The sequence below is a fragment of the Pantherophis guttatus genome, chromosome 2, assembly GCF_059756535.1.
Source record: "Pantherophis guttatus breed Tessera chromosome 2, ASM5975653v1, whole genome shotgun sequence".
Lineage (NCBI taxonomy): Eukaryota > Metazoa > Chordata > Lepidosauria > Squamata > Colubridae > Pantherophis > Pantherophis guttatus.
This window is the reverse complement of record NC_142064.1, coordinates 31,774,004-31,789,852: the sequence shown is the minus strand read 5'-3', so window position 1 is coordinate 31,789,852 and position 15,849 is coordinate 31,774,004. Positions and strand designations below refer to the sequence as shown.

Sequence of the window (15,849 nt, the reverse complement as noted above, 5' to 3'; positions counted from 1 at the left end):
CTTTGTAATAATCATATCTGCCTGGCACTAGAATATTTCATTTATGCTCACTGAATGTTCTCAATTCTTGCACATGATTAAGAATCTGTTTAGATTCACCCTTTAGATTATAAAGGCAGTGTGCCTTTATTACTGCCTCAGAAACAAATATTTAAGATTGGTAGTTTGTGCATAAATTGATATACATGTTATAGATCTGGGGTCTCCAACCTTGGCAACTTCAAGACTTGTGGACTTCAGCTCCCAGAATTCCTCAGCCAGCAAAGCATTGCTTTGGCCAAACATTGCTGGCTGAGGAATTCTGGGAGCTGAAGACCACAAGTCTTAAAAGTTGCCAAGCTTGGAGAACCCTGTTATTTATTTTAATTTTTTTATTTTAAATTTGATTTATATGCCGCCCTTCTCCGGAGACTCAGGGCGGCTTACAGTGCGTTAAGCAATAGCCTTCATACTTTTGTATATTTATACAAAGTCAGCTTATTGCCCCCACAAACTGGGTCCTCATTTAACCTACCTTAGAAAGGATGGAAGGCTGAGTCAACCTTGAGCCTTGGAGAGATTCGAACCAGCAGTAAATTGCAGGCAGCTGTGTTAATAACAGGGTGCTTTAAACCACTGTAGTACCAAGGCTCTTCCTTGGTTATAAATGATGTCCATGATGTTTCACCTTTGCCATGTAATAAACAATTAGAATATTAAAAAGATAGATTTTTAAAAAAATCTATTTTAAAATCCATTTTTTTAAAAAAACACAGATTGAGCAAAATGCAAGAAAAACAACTCTTTTTCCCCCCTGACTGATGAAATGTATTTTAACAATAAAAATTACAGCTCTGGCAGAAGAACTCCACGTTATGCAACATTCCATGTCTCTTTCTCGCTCTGGGAGAACAATTTGCCCCTTAGAGCAGTCAGTGTTGTACTGGAATTGTGGTACAGAAAGGTACTTATTGCATATGTTAATATTCCAGCCAATAATATTATAGGCATTATACCATAATGCGCAAGAGACAAGTGAAATTGCTTCTCTATAAGATTGGCCTAGAGCAGGAGTCTCCAACTTTGGCAACTTTAAGCCTGGAGGACTTCAATTCCCAGAATTCCCCAGGCTGGGGAATTCTGGGAGCTGAAATCCGCCAGGCTTAAAGTTGCCATGGTTGGAGACCCCTGGCCTAGAGTAGGGATGGTAAACTGGAGCTATCTGGCTGAACTACACTCCCATTATTCCTGAGCAATAATTGTCCTGGATGAGCTGACAAGATTTAATCACATTAAAAAAAATTCTAATAAGCAAATGATAGTAATAATTAACTTTTGCTATAATCATTATTTTTTTTAAAAAAAACCCAACAACAAGAAGTCCTCATTGCTATACAATACAACATAAGATACTTTATTGATCTGGGAATTTCAAGTGGTTTTAATGGTTTAACTAAAGGAGCTATGGGGCTTTTTCATGCAGAATTATATTTGCTATATATATATATACCATTTTGAAATCAGATCTAATGAAAAACAGTATAATAATGTTTTAAGTAAATATTTTAAAAGAGAAAGGCTGACCAGATACAGTAATATAAAACTTATGATTAAAACTGTTACCCTGTTCCAACCTATTAATAACTACACATACTTGAGGATTTTGAATCTTTAAAGGAAAAATTACAAAATGTAAAAGCTTGAACTGAGTGGACACAAGATTTAGAATGCTAGACTTATAAGGCAAAGATAAAAGATCTGGCTATGTTTAGTCTATAGGAAATGGGGAAAAAATAAACTTAATTATAGAAATAGTCAGATTTATACCTATGATTAAATTCAAATAAAGTGAATTAGTGAGTTTAATGAACTATTGTGTTCATATAGAAATGTAGCTGATTAATTAACTTTGTATATTATTGCAGAGCAATATAACTTTTGTCTAACTTTGGTTTCCATTTTAAGAAAGCACAAGAGAATAATAAGGATTTTTCCATTGGAATTGGTCTAAAATACAAGAAACACTAACAAGTGAATCCTAGAGACAAGCGCATTGCAAAAACTACAGTATATTCCTATGATCTTTGAGTTTCATTGTATTTTTATGCATTTTTCTACAGTAACCAGACACGTAATAGAAGGCAAGCTTATAAATATATATTGTATATTAAAACATGCTCAATGTTACGATTTGCCATTTTGGAAAAGAATAACCATAAGGATGCATTTGTCACCCCAACGATCAAAAACTGATTAGAAAGTAATATTTCTATAGAGGCTCTTAAATATTACATTACCTCACATTAAAACTACATTACTATCCTCAGACTTGGGCAGATAATCAGCATATTTGTACAAAGTTATCTAAATTGCATAAGGTCTATGGTTTTGTTTCAGAACACAAATTATACACTTTTCCACTATTTGGCCAGTCAGGCATGGTATTATCCATGCTCAGCCAACAAGGCTCAAAAGTATTTAAAAAACCCAAAATAAAATTCAGAGAGTTTATGATGAGTTGTTTTTGTTTTGTTGTTTTTTTTACAAGAAGTAAAGGCCATAATAGCTTTAAAGAAGCTGGAAAACTCATTTTATGTTCTGCTTCAAGAAAAAAAATATTGGTGAAGTCCCAACTCACTGTGTTAATAGTATGGTGAGTAGCATGTTTTGAATTCCATTTTATGATTTTACTCCTATAGTAGATGTTTAATGTATATACTTAATTACTATAAGCTGCAGTGTCTCATAATTGCAGCAGATATAAATTTGATACATATGTGCTGTTGTAATTGCTTTGGAGCTATAGTTTTAATTATGGCCGATCTCTGAGGAAGCTGTGGTATTCTATTATTATTATTTTTTTTAGCACTTGTCTCAGTCAAATTTTATCTCTGCTGGAATGATATGAAAGCAAGCAATACAAATACAGGTAGTCTTCAACTTACAACCACAATTTAGCCCAAAAAATTCTATTGCTAACTGATACAGTTGTTAAGTGAGTTTTGCTCCATTTTATGACCTTTCTTGCCACAATTGTTAAGTGAATCACTGCAGTTGTTAAGTTAGTAACATAGTTATTAAGTCAATCTGGCTTCCCCATTGTCTTTGCTTGTCAGAAGGTTGCAAAAGATGATCACACGACCCGGGACCATCATAAATATGAATCAGTTGTCATGTAACTGAATTTTGATCATGTGACCGTGGGGGTGCTGCAACAATCATAAGTGTGAAAATGGTCATAAGTCACTTTTTTCTGTGCTGTGGTAACTTTGACTGATCACTAAATGAACCACTAATATTAGGGGTGTCAAATTCAAGGCCCGGAGCCCGGATCCGACCCGCAGAGTACTTAGATCTGGCCTGCAGGGCCACCCTGGAAACAGCGAAGAACCAGCATGCGGTGCTTCTGCCAGTGAAAATGGGCTCCTGAGCTCTGTTTTTGGCTGCCATGGCCTCCTGCAACCCTCTGCCAGAGAAAACGGAACTCAGGAGAGCCTTCCCGAGCTCCATTTTCACTGGCAGAGGATTGCAGGACGCCGTGGCAGCCACCACAGATGCCCCCAACACGAGTGATATTGAGCTGGCCACACCCACCCGGCCCCTGAAGATCAAACATCCCTGATGTGGCCCTCAATGAAATCAAGTTTGACACCCCTGACTTACATAATATGAAGTTGTACTAGTGTCCAGGTGGGCTAGATATATCCGACTTGTACAGGCAGTCCTCAATTTAACAAGTTGACTTAACTACCTGTACAAATTGGACATACCAAATCCACATGGACACTAATGCAACTTATGCATTATATAAGTGAGGCCAGAGAACCAGCCAGATAATCTGAAAAGATTAAACCATGGTATCAAAGTCTGCACAGTGAGACTATGTGAGACAACCCAGGAGCAATAACATCAAACAGAGGTTTGTAATAATAAATAGTGGTTTATCTCTACAAAAGAATATACATACACGTACAAGGCAAAGGTCAAACAATCAATCAGCAGCTACAGCATGGAAGAACAGAGGGGGGGGAGAGAGAAAGAGAGGGAGAGAGAGACACACACACCCCAAAAGGGCCTCTCTTATAATACAGACTCTTAAAGTGGTAACAGCCAAATAACCCTGCTGACTCATTCCTACCATTGCATCATCATTACAGCATTACAGTATTACAGCAGCTGGTCAGCTATTAAATCATCATTACCCTGACACATGGTGTCCTGTATAACCACCTGAGCCCATTAAAAATGTATTTCTTTGAAAATTGTGGTGGCTAATCTGGCTTTTTCTATCCTTTGGGCCTGAAGGAATCTTTTTGAAGCAATGTTAGATGTTACAATTTGAAGTGACACATTATTCAGCTTCTTATTGGACACACCATTGATTTGATTCCTAAAGCTGAGAAATTCTTCCATTTTGAATAATTGACTTTTGATATATTGTTTAATCGCTAGACTTGGTATACCACATAAGAAAGGACCTTTCCTGTAGATCCTGGGTGACCCTTTGGAGTTGGCAACTCTTAAGAAATTAAGAGCTTATTTTGTGATGCTTGTATGCTAGGGAGATCAAAATAAAAATTGTCAATGTACTAATTGCTTGAGTAATGCAACCAAGTATTTCATTGCAAATCATGCCTTATGTTTTGAAGATCCAAACAATACTCTTCATTGACACTGACAAAGTTACTATCAGAGTTGACAATACAATATCAAGGCAGGCTTTTAAAAGTTTACTTTGTAATTATAAGAGCATTTGTGAATCCTTGGAAAATTTTATTCTAATCAGCAGCAGGTTGTTTAGCATGTAAATGATTTAGGATATGTTCAACAATCAAGCACATCTAAGTTTGGAATGCAGATATTTGAACAACTTGATACTATGCACTATGAGAAAAGCCAGAAAATGCTTTTAAACATCAAGTTGTGCATGGTTTTATAACTCCTGGCTTAATCACTTCCAGAGTGGAATATGTTTATATAACAGTCTCTCAAACGAACTTAATCTTGATCCAAACAGAAATTTAAATCCTCATAATCAAAAATGTTCAATCATCTAGCAGACAAGAACTAAATCAATTGTGTGAAGCTGCCAAATTGAGGTGAAAATATGCTGGTTAAAAGGTGGGTTCTCTCCCTATAATGGAGAAAGAAGAAAAACTGGTATCTATTTCCTGCTGCATGACCTTGTTTCATTTATTGTGAAAAACTTCCCAACATTCTTCATCCCATGAGTCTCAACCTAGCAAATCAGGATATTTTGGATTAATAAATGTATCTTCATTTGCAACTTTTTTTTAAAAAAAAATATACATTCTCATTCCATATACGTACCAGACAATTGTGTATCTTATTTTGCCAGTCTGGAATATATTAAATCTGGACCTTTCTGATCTGTAAAATTTCTAAACTCTTTATAGTTATATAGTTCTGCTAAACATAGTCAAAGCAGAAGCAGGAATCTGCAGCTACCAAGGCATGTCTTTTTGCCCCAGCTCATATCCCAGAAGTAGTCTGATTTGATGTGAAAACTGACATGCAAAAAGGGGCCCACATATCTTTCCTCTACTTCAGTGGTTCTCAACCTTCCTAATGCCGCGACCCTTTAATACAGTTCCTCATGTTGTGGTGACCCCCAACTAGGGGTGGGTTCTAAATTTTTTTATTACCGGTTCTGTGGGCGTGGCTTATTTTGTGGGCGTTGCTTGGAGGTCATGTGACTGTGTGGGCGTGGCTAGCTGGTCATGTGACCGGGTGGCCATGGCTATGTGTATAGGGACTACTCAGAGGGCTGAAAAAAGTCATTTCTGACAGGTCCTCGCACTTTTGACTGGTCCTTACACTTATGACCATCCTCACATTTATGCCCGTGCAGCTTTCTTAACAACTGTGTCACTCATTTCACAACTGCTTCTCTTCACCATGGTGACAAGATAGGGCAAAAACGTAAAATGTGAGGACAGTCGTAAGTTCGAGGACTGGTCAAAAGTGCGAGGCCCAGTCAAAAATAACTTTTTCAGCCCTCTGAGTAGTCCATATGCACAAAAGGACTACCCAGAGGGCTGAAAAAAGTGATTTCTGACAGGTCCTCGCACTTCTGACCAGTCTTTGCACTTATGACTGGTCATCATTTATGCCCATTGTAGCATTCTTAACAACCATGTCACTCATTTCACAACTGCTTCTCTTCACCATGGTGACAAGATAGGGCAAAAACGTAAAATGTGAGGACAGTCGTAAGTTCAAGGACTGATCAAAAGTGCGAGGACCAGTCAGAAATAACTTTTTCAGTAGGGAGGAGAAGAAGAGGGGGAGGAAGAGAAAGTAAGAAGGAAAGAAAAGAGAGAGGTGGTAGGTTTGAGGAGAAAGATTGCTGTACAATAAAAAAGATGAAAGGGAAGAAAGCCAACCTCAAACAAATATAAAGATATTAAGATAAAGAATGAATTGTTAAACTTTAAAGAATAAAAGAGAACAAATATGAATAAATAGCAATAATTAGAAACACACATACAAACATACAATGTATTTTCTTTGAACAGAGTATTTGGCCGGTTCACAAATTTAAACAGTGTTTAGTCATTTCAATTAAATTTACAATTTCTATATTTCCTTTTTGCCATATTTATTCCTCATCTATTTTTATAAAAAAACCAATATTACCCTTCATCCTCATCTCTAATCTTAATCAAATTCAATTTTTCCCTTCTATTCTATATTATACCCCTTCCCATTGTCATATATTTTTATATCCATTCTCACATTGGTTAATTATGTATTACAGTTGTTTAATATAAATTCAACATTTTAATATAAATCAATTAGTTAAATAACTACCTTTTTTGTATATTAATCAATATGAACATGAATATTCCAATTATTTCCATGCAATCCAATTTCTTACAAATCAATTAATTATATTTACCAATAATAATAAACCAAATAATTTCCCCCATATATTCCTCCAAACCACAACTTAACCATTTCTGCTTTCAGAAATATACAATTAATAGTATCTCAATTATTACAATTCCCTAGTTAAATAGAGCTTTTTTCTTTTGTGTTTTAAAATCTTGAACTCTCCTCTTTTTCCCTAAATTTCCCATTGTTTGCACCTACCTTTTTTGGTGAGGAAAAAGAAAAGAAATCTGCCTGCCTATTTTTCCAACGTTGCAGCAACAGCAAAACAGTTTCAGTTTCGTTTTTCAGCATAGCTAGGGCAAAAAAAATCTGCTCCAGCAAGCAGCAGAGCCCTGAGCAAAACAGCTGAGAGCAAATCAGCTGAGAGTCGGGAGCCGATCTAATCAAGGGCTAATTTGCCTATGCTGAAGCTCCGCGAGCCAATAAAATTACAAAAAAACACCGAACCGTTTGTTAAATTGCTGACTCGCCCGCCCCTCGCCCACCACTATTTATTGGCAATAAATAGTGGTGTGGAGGGGCGGGGCAAGGGGCAGGGCGGAACCGGCAGAATCCCACCACTGGCTATAGGGCGGTCCTTTGAAGCCCCACGGCAAGAATTTAAAGTTTTTTCCCTCTAGCCATCAGCTGGGACTGAGGAGGCAGCAATAGATTGGGAATGGGCGGGGTAAGCGAACGGCCGGCGATCCAACAGAGCAGAGAGTGAGGGTGAGTGAAGGCGTGGGGGGGACAAGAGAGGACTTTGGCGACTCCTGTGAAATGGCCGTTCGACCCCCAAAGGGGTTGCGACCCCCAGGTTGAAAACCGCTGCTCTACTTCCTCTTTATCTCACATACACATGTGCACAGTGACTGGGTTCATCCATTGAACTAAGCCAAATACTGCTTCTTTTGGGCATATTGTGGCGTATGGCCTTGTCTATACTGCCTTAACATTGCATACAAATCAGGCCTTCATCGTTTCTTTAACAAACATGGCTCAAAATCCTGACTTAGCATTGTGAATGTGGGCAATGTATTTGATGATAGTGAGAGGCAGGGATGTACATGCATGTGTGTTCTATCTTCCTTCTGAGGTCACTGTTGCTACAAGATGAGTAGAGAGAACTTTGGAAAAAGAATGCGACAATTAGCGACGCATGATTTAAGCTTGAAAGGAGGAGAGTATAATAAAGTGATTCCATTTTAACCCTCTGGTATAAGAGGGAGGGATGTCACCTCTTAATGGTATTCCTGGATTGTGATTTGGTCCCACAGAATGTATTAAGGAAGTCTCATCACCGAGGCACAGCTCAGCTGTACAAATTCAGGTCTCTTGTGCTGGACATAATCAAGGCATATGCCTTGCAACATGCATAGCATTTCAGAATGGCAATAGCTTTTTCCTAAAAAGGAAAGAAATGGTTCTCCGTCTTTCCACTATTAACAGAAAACAAATATGAAGCAGAAAGCAGTTTAGTCTTGTCCCCTTTCTATTGCATCTTGTATTACTGGAATCATGCAATCAATCAGAATTGAGCTAGAAGGGATCTCAGAGGTTTTCTAGTCCAACCTCATGCTCAAGCAGGAGACCCTATGCCATTTCAGATAGGTAGCTGTCCAGTGTTTTCTTAAAAATCTCCAGTACCCACAATTTCTGAAGGCAAGCTGCTCCAGTTGTCCTCTCTGTTCGGAAGTTTCTCCTTAATCCCAAATTGCTTCTCTCCTTGATTAGTTTCCATCCATTGTTTCTTGCCTTGCCTTCTGGTGCTTTTGGAAAATAAGTTGACCCCTTCTTCTTTGTGGTCAAACACTGGAATACTGCTATCATGTCATCCCTAGTCCTTCTTCTCTAGACTTAACCATATCCAATTCCTGCAACGCAGTGGTGAAACGCAATTTTTTTTGCTATCGGTTCTGTGGGCGTGGCTTGGTGGGGGGAGGGGTCATGTGACTGAGTGGGTGTGGCCAACATTTTTAAAAAAACTTTTTAAAGCATTTTTTACTATCTATTCACCCGAACCGGTAGTAAAAAAATGTTTTAAAAAAGTAAAAAAAGGTTGTGATGATCGCGCAGCACAGCTGTGATCGTTGGAACCTTTTTTTTAAAAAAAACTTTTTAAAGCATTTTTTGCTACCGGTCGCCTGAACTGGTAGTTTTTATGACGACCGGTTTGCCCGAACCGGAGCGAACTGGTAGCATTTCACCCCTGCTGCAACCGCTCTTTGTATGTTTTTCTCTCCAGACCTTTAATAATCTTCTTTGCACTTTCCCCCCCAAAATCTCTACAACTTTTTTGTAATGTGGTGACCAAAAACTGGATGCAGTATTCCAGGTGTGATCTTACTAAGGATTTATAAAGCGGTGCTAATACTTCATGTGATTTTGATTCTATGTCTCTGTTTATACAACCACAGATCGTATTACCTCTTTTGGCTGTTGCTGCACACTGCTGGCCCATGTTTAAGTGATCGTCCAATAGGATTCCAAGGTCCCTATATCTGTATGTAATGCTCTCAAATCAATACTCGTTCAGGAAATGTGCTGAGCAGCAATGAATGAGCAAATGCCTTCATTAAAAATTCTTTGAGAAATTAAGCAACTCTCTATGTTAAAAGAGGATAACTGAAGCTATAAACATAAAAAAAAAATATGAATGAAACCCGAAGGTGTCAGGAGCACCTTGTTAATAATGGTCATGAAACTAGCTGCTGTTTATCAGCATTAGACACCTCAGTGTCAGCCAGTGCCAAGAAATGCTGAGTAAATGATGCAAATGCCATTGCTGTGCCAAATCCAGATGTCTCATGTAGCAGAGGGTCATATAGGTTTTCACCGGGCTCCATCAACAGTCCTGCAAATGTCACATTGGCATTTATGACCTGTGTTTTATATGCATTTTACATTATATAGCTGTTATAAGGAGACGAGAGCGCCATGAAGCAGACAGAAGCACTGTTGAGTTTCAGATGACAGCGGTATGTCCTAATAAGAGATTTTAAGCTTTAGAATGAAACTTTACCCTATCAAATTTGCTTTAGATCTTTTAACAATGCTTCCTCAAATGCCTCGTAAAATAGTAATGTCTGGTAGTAATTATCAAACGCCATACACAGTTTACAGTAGAGTTGTAATATTTAAAAAAATGTTTTTGCACAGAGAAGTCAAATACGTCTGAAAAGTACCCAAATGTCTGCTGTATTCTATGCCAACAGGACAATTCAGCCAAAAATGCAGAAAGAGAAGATTGCCAAATAAAAGAAAATATAACAAATTGGTAATGGCTTCTATCTTGACAGAAAATGAAAATTATACCTCAATGTGTGGCCACTCATGTGGACACAAAAGAATGTCTTACAGGCAATCATTTTATTTCAGATAACATACCCTGACAGTTGTGCAAGGCCTGCTGGCTTGATTTCACTTTCCATAAAAGCAGCAACCATACCCTACAAAATGGTTTACAATCATATAATTTATGCATCTCTCTCTCTCTCTCATTCTCTCTCTCTCTCTCTCACTCAGTCACACACACAGACACACACACTTTCAGTAAATCATCTCAAAGCACACTGCTGTAGTTTTTGAGGAGTGGGTTGGAAGTCTACACTAAAAATTCCTTCGAAGTTGCCACAATTGGATCCAGCCACTCAACCTAGTTAAGGGCACTGAAGAGGGGAAAAAAAACAATTTGAATCCAAAAATATTTTTTTCTTCCCAAACCAATCTCTCAACCAAAAAATTCTTCATGCTTGTTATAGTTTTTAGGTTAGTGAAATTCCAAAAGACACAATCCAAGAAGAAGCAACTTAATCTAGAGTATACAAAATAAACTTTTATTTGTGTGCATATTCTCAGCAGTAGGCTAACTCTGATTAAGCCCTAGGATCAATATGTTGCTAAATGAACGTGCCCATGGTAAGAATCCTTGCTCTGTCTGTTTTCTTCTTCCTCTTGTGCACTCGTTCAGAAATCAGCAATGGTCATGAAACAAACAAACAAACAAAAAAAGCCAGAAAGAGAATTGACTAAATGGGTGGTGCATGATTGTGTGTGTGAGGGAGGTTTTTTTAAAGAGACTAACAGAATAAAAAGCAATGATCTCACCCATTGATGGGAAGCACTCCTGACTCCCATAATATTTCCTATAATGCATTGTGTCTCTCAAACAGAAAAGGATTCCCTGTCCTCTTTTAGGCTTACTATATTCTTGAAAATAAACCATGGTCTGATATACACAATTTTATCTGGAAGGGGGGGAGGTGCTATTGTTACTGGTAGTGGGTTTTTTATATATGTGTTTGTGTATGTGGGAGGGGGGGTTGTACTAGTCTTGACTCCTGTTTTCTTGGTTTGCCAGAACTGGCTTGCCACTGCTTTCTAGGCTGAAAAAAAATGACTAGCACAAGTCACCTAGACGGCTTCATGCCTAAGCAAGGACTAGAATTCACAGTCTCCTGGTTTCTGCTGGAGTCCACTGGAGAGGATAGATTTTAATCCTATCATTCAATTTGTGTGATTAAGTTTGTAACAGTTAGGGTGGATGAAGGGTAAACTTGCTTATAAGCTTCGCTAGTTCTGATGCAGGAAAGTTAGTTTTTTCTACACTAGTAAGGAATTGTAGTAAGGAAATGGCAATCTTATTTAGGTTTATTGAGAGTGGAGGTAGAGATGAAATCTATCCAGGGGTGAAATGTAAAATTTGTTACTACTGGTTTTGTGGGCGTGGCATGGGAGGGGTAATATGACTGGGTGGGCGTGGCCACCTTTTTCTTTTATTATTTTTCAAAGCATTTTTTTCTACAACCTCTTTAGCCGAAGAGGTTGCAGAAAAAAATGCTTTGAAAAGCCTCTGACGATCCCAGCTGAGCCACACGATCATCAGAGGCTTTTTTTTTTTACTTTTAAAAGCATTTTTGCAGCAGAAGAGGTTATAGAAAAAATGCTTTAAAAAAAAAGAAAAAAAGAAGCCTCTGATGATCATGCGGCTCAGCTGGGCATGGTGGGGGGGGGGGGCGCAGGGATTTTTGCTACCGGTTCTCTGAAGCACCCACCGCCATCGCTACTGGATCGAGCAATCTGGTCTGAACCGGGAGCATTTCACCCCTGAATCTATCCCTTACCAGAGGAGTTTTTCTCTTTGTTAAGGAAAAAAATATCCTTGCATAAAACAAATTTGTTTATAATTAGGTTAGAGTTATTAGGAAGAGAAAATTAAAATCCTGAAGATAAAACTATGAAAATATTTTCTATTCTGTATTTTGTACTTCAGGTTATTTTGAATTCATAAGTTTCTCACCATCCTTCATCATTCTCCACTTCAGGTTCAGGTACTTCATCTTCAGGTGTTTCTGATATTGCTTGGTTTAGCTTTGATTTGAATCGATCCAGTAACGCCAGTGTCTGGAATTAAAACATGAGGCTTAACACATGCCCAATACACTCTGTCTTACACAAAGGTGCTTTTTCAAAAGGCAACTGGATTTTCTTTGTTCTTCCTTGAAAATATTTTGTTTCTCATCCAAGAAGCTTCTTTAGTTCTAACAATAATGAAGAATGGAAGGATTTATATTTATATAATTATATATAATTTATATAACCAGGTTTGAAAGAGGGGTCAAAGAGGTCATCTACATTAAGATTGAACAGCCCTCTCTCAACAGAGGGAGAGGCATACAACACCACAAATTTCCTGTTTACAACACAGTCCTTTCAGCAGTTCCAAGAAGGTTCCACACCCATTTGCACTATTCAAGTGACCCTGAGGACACACATAAACCTCCAAGTGGCCTCAACTGAGGACCAGATGAGGAATATAAATCCTTCCATTCTCCACCATTCATTCAGTCAGAACTGAACAAGCTTCTTGGATGAGAAGTGAAACATTTTCAAGGAAAAACAAAACAAGTCAAGTTGCCTTTTTAAAAAAGCACCTTTGGAAAAACCATGACCTGATTCTGGATGACTCAGAATCTCTACAGACATTGTGCTTTACACAGTATTAGTGTTCACAATATAGGATTTGTAAAGTGTTGTATTTTGTGGAAAAAAAACTCTGAACTATATTTTTTAATGTACTTATTTTATCAAATAAATTTTTGTCTATTATTCTTCAATGAATGTAGTTCCAATGAACATTCTAGTTCTTCATTGGCTATACTGCCATACAGCTATCCGCTATATTCTATTTATATTGTAAGCTATACCCTACAATACAAACATACTGTAAGGTATAGCTTATGTTTGTACACATCTTTAATGTTCCCATACAAAAATTTTCATTTATTGCAGAATTATTTGCCCATTGAATTGTGTTGCTAGGGAACATCTGATTTCACAACTTATGTTCCAAAAGAAATAATCATTTCATTCAATCAATGTATACAGGTATTAATGGTAAGGAGCCTATTCACTGCAATTATTTAAAATACTCTGTGGTCACATATTGTCAGAAAAAAATGAATAGCATTGGCGGAATGACTTTAGTGTGACATTACTAATCTCCCCAGTGAGAAATCCCTCCCTTCCTGCTCAATTCCTAAAAGACTGGCATATCACTTAACTGACAAAATAGTGAAATGTTAAAAATAAAAATAAATAGCACCTTGTTTTCTTGGTGATCGCTATCAATGTGCAAAAATCTTAAAAGAAATGCAGCTGGTACTTGGTGACAAGGCAGCCAAGGACTATCATATTAAGTGTACAAAGATGCAATATGTAGGATTTAACTACTATATACACCTGCATCTGTTCAACATACTACAGAAAATCCACAGAGGATTCAGTGGCTGTTGGAGACTGTATCTATATCATGGAAGTTGGACATACAACAGAGAGAGTTTGCCAATGGCTTATTAGTCTGATAAAATATTCTCCTCTATAAACAGCAGCACGTGCTGAATCAGGTACAAGTAAGTTGCAAAGTATAACTGTAACTAAGAAAAGACATTTTCATATATTTGCCTATTGAAATATTGCTAGCAAGGCCTCATGTATTCAGAAGGTGCCCCTTACCATTGCAGAGATGACAGTGACTGTGTCTGTCACTGAAAGATAATTTATCACCACAAACAAAACACATCCAAAAAGAAGGAACTGAACTTGAGTTTATGAACCAGCAATCATTAGAGTGGGCTTTGAAAGAGGTAGACATCTACTAAAACACTTTCACTAGCTGTAAAACAAGTTTTGAATATAGCTCTGTGAAGATGCGGTATAATGTTTAAAAAGTATAACAAATAATTCCAGGCTTCTACTTTCACTATTCTGCTATGGTGTCAAGATCATAGATTTATTAATATGATTTAAAATTAATGTAAGCATTCAGCGCACAAATTAAATTGTAAAGAAAAAGATGAAATAAAACTAAGCTCCTCTCTCTCCCTCCTTTATAATGTAGAATAACAGACTTGCCTTAGATATTTCTGTGAATGTAGAAATGGAGTTAGATTATTTGGTTCTGTCTAATCTTGTTTTGCAGGTGAAAGATGGTATTAAATTAAAGTCTTTTTTCTTTTTGAGTAAATATGACACTTACTTGTTCTTCACGAGAGGTTCCTTTCTTTGGCTGATGCTTTCTCAATTCCTCATATTTCTTCTTTTCTTCAAGATATTCTGCAACAATGCTATTTGGAGCAGCTTCCTCTTCTCCATTTAGAAACAAAAGAAAACACACATTTTATTCAAAAATAATTGTGATACTTAAATTTACATTACTCATTTCACATATACATCTTAATCCCAAAAGTGCTTTTTCAAAAGGCAACTGGACTTTTTTCTTGAAGATGTTTAGCTTCTTATCCAAGAAGCTTCTTCAGGTCTGACCAAATGGTGGAGGATTATAGTATTTATATTCCTTGCAGTGATCTGCTCATTTGCATTCTTTCTGAAAGTCGTTGAGGCCACTTGAAGGTTTATCTGTGCCCTCAGGGCCACCTGAATAATGCAAATGGGCGTGAAACCTTCTTGGAACTGCTGAAAGGATTGTATTGTAAATAGGAGATAGGTGGTATCAGATCTCTCCCCTTCTGTTGAGAGAGGGCTATTCAATCTTAATAGATGGCCTCTTTGATCCCTCTTTCAAAACAGCAGTCCTCCCTGTCCAGAATATGGTCTTTGTTGCCTTCAAAAGAATGACCTTTGTTTTTCAAATGCAGATAGACTGCTGAATCTTGTCCTGATGGGTTTGATCTCCTATGTTGTGCCATGCGTTTATGAAGGTTGTTTTGTTTCTCCAATGCACAGATCTGTACATGTCTCATAGCACTGAACTGCATATATCACATTGCTCAGTTTGAGTCTGGGTGTTTTATTCTTGGGGTGGACAAGCTTCTGCCTTAGTGTATATGGTGTTGGTTGAAAATCCTCCTGAGCTTATTCATTCCATATGTTGCAGGAATATCGGAAAAGCTCAGGAGGATTTTCAACCAACACAATATACAGATCCACTTCAAACCCAAAAATAAAGTCTAGCTGGCTTTTGAAAAAGCACTTTTGGGACAACCATGACCTGGATGACTGAGAATCTCCACAGACATACACATCTTATAAAATATTAACTTATTTAACAGTGAAACCTTATGCAAGTTTATTCAGAAGACTCCAGTTTGACAAACTGAAATCCAGGCAATTAACAAATGCCTGTAATCAGTGTAGAACAGTCATTATTGATTTAGAATTTCTAGAATCATGTAACCATCAATATTCTGTGGATAATACCGTGTTTCCCCGAAAATACGACCTACCCCAAAAGTAAGTTCTAGCTTGATTTTTACATTTGTGTCCAATATAAGCCCTACTTCCCAAAATAAGCCCTAATTAAGACCCCGCCCACTCCAGGGTGCATGGGTAAAAATTAAGCTAGGGTGGGGATGGAGCTGCCCTACTACTTATCTTTGGACAGTTGCATCCAGGCCTTGCACACTCCGACACCTGCCTTGCTGGCCCATTTCTTCTGCAGCCAACAAGGCATTC

At 37.6% G+C, this 15,849-nt stretch overlaps 1 protein-coding gene across 2 annotated transcripts in view; it reads right to left on the bottom strand.

Annotated features, from left to right (window-relative positions):
- CWC27 (CWC27 spliceosome associated cyclophilin) overlaps nucleotides 1-15,849 on the bottom strand; it is a 114,010-nt gene that overhangs the window by 16,871 nt on the left and 81,290 nt on the right. The window contains exons 12-13 of one of the 2 annotated variants that reach the window (XM_034440978.3): nucleotides 14,414-14,523; nucleotides 12,176-12,279 (exon numbers count right to left, since the gene is read on the bottom strand). In XM_034440978.3, the coding sequence (XP_034296869.1) occupies nucleotides 12,176-12,279; nucleotides 14,414-14,523 (214 nt within the window). The remainder of the gene's footprint in view (nucleotides 1-12,175; nucleotides 12,280-14,413; nucleotides 14,524-15,849) is intronic. The other variant, XM_087885726.1, reaches the window with a different exon arrangement.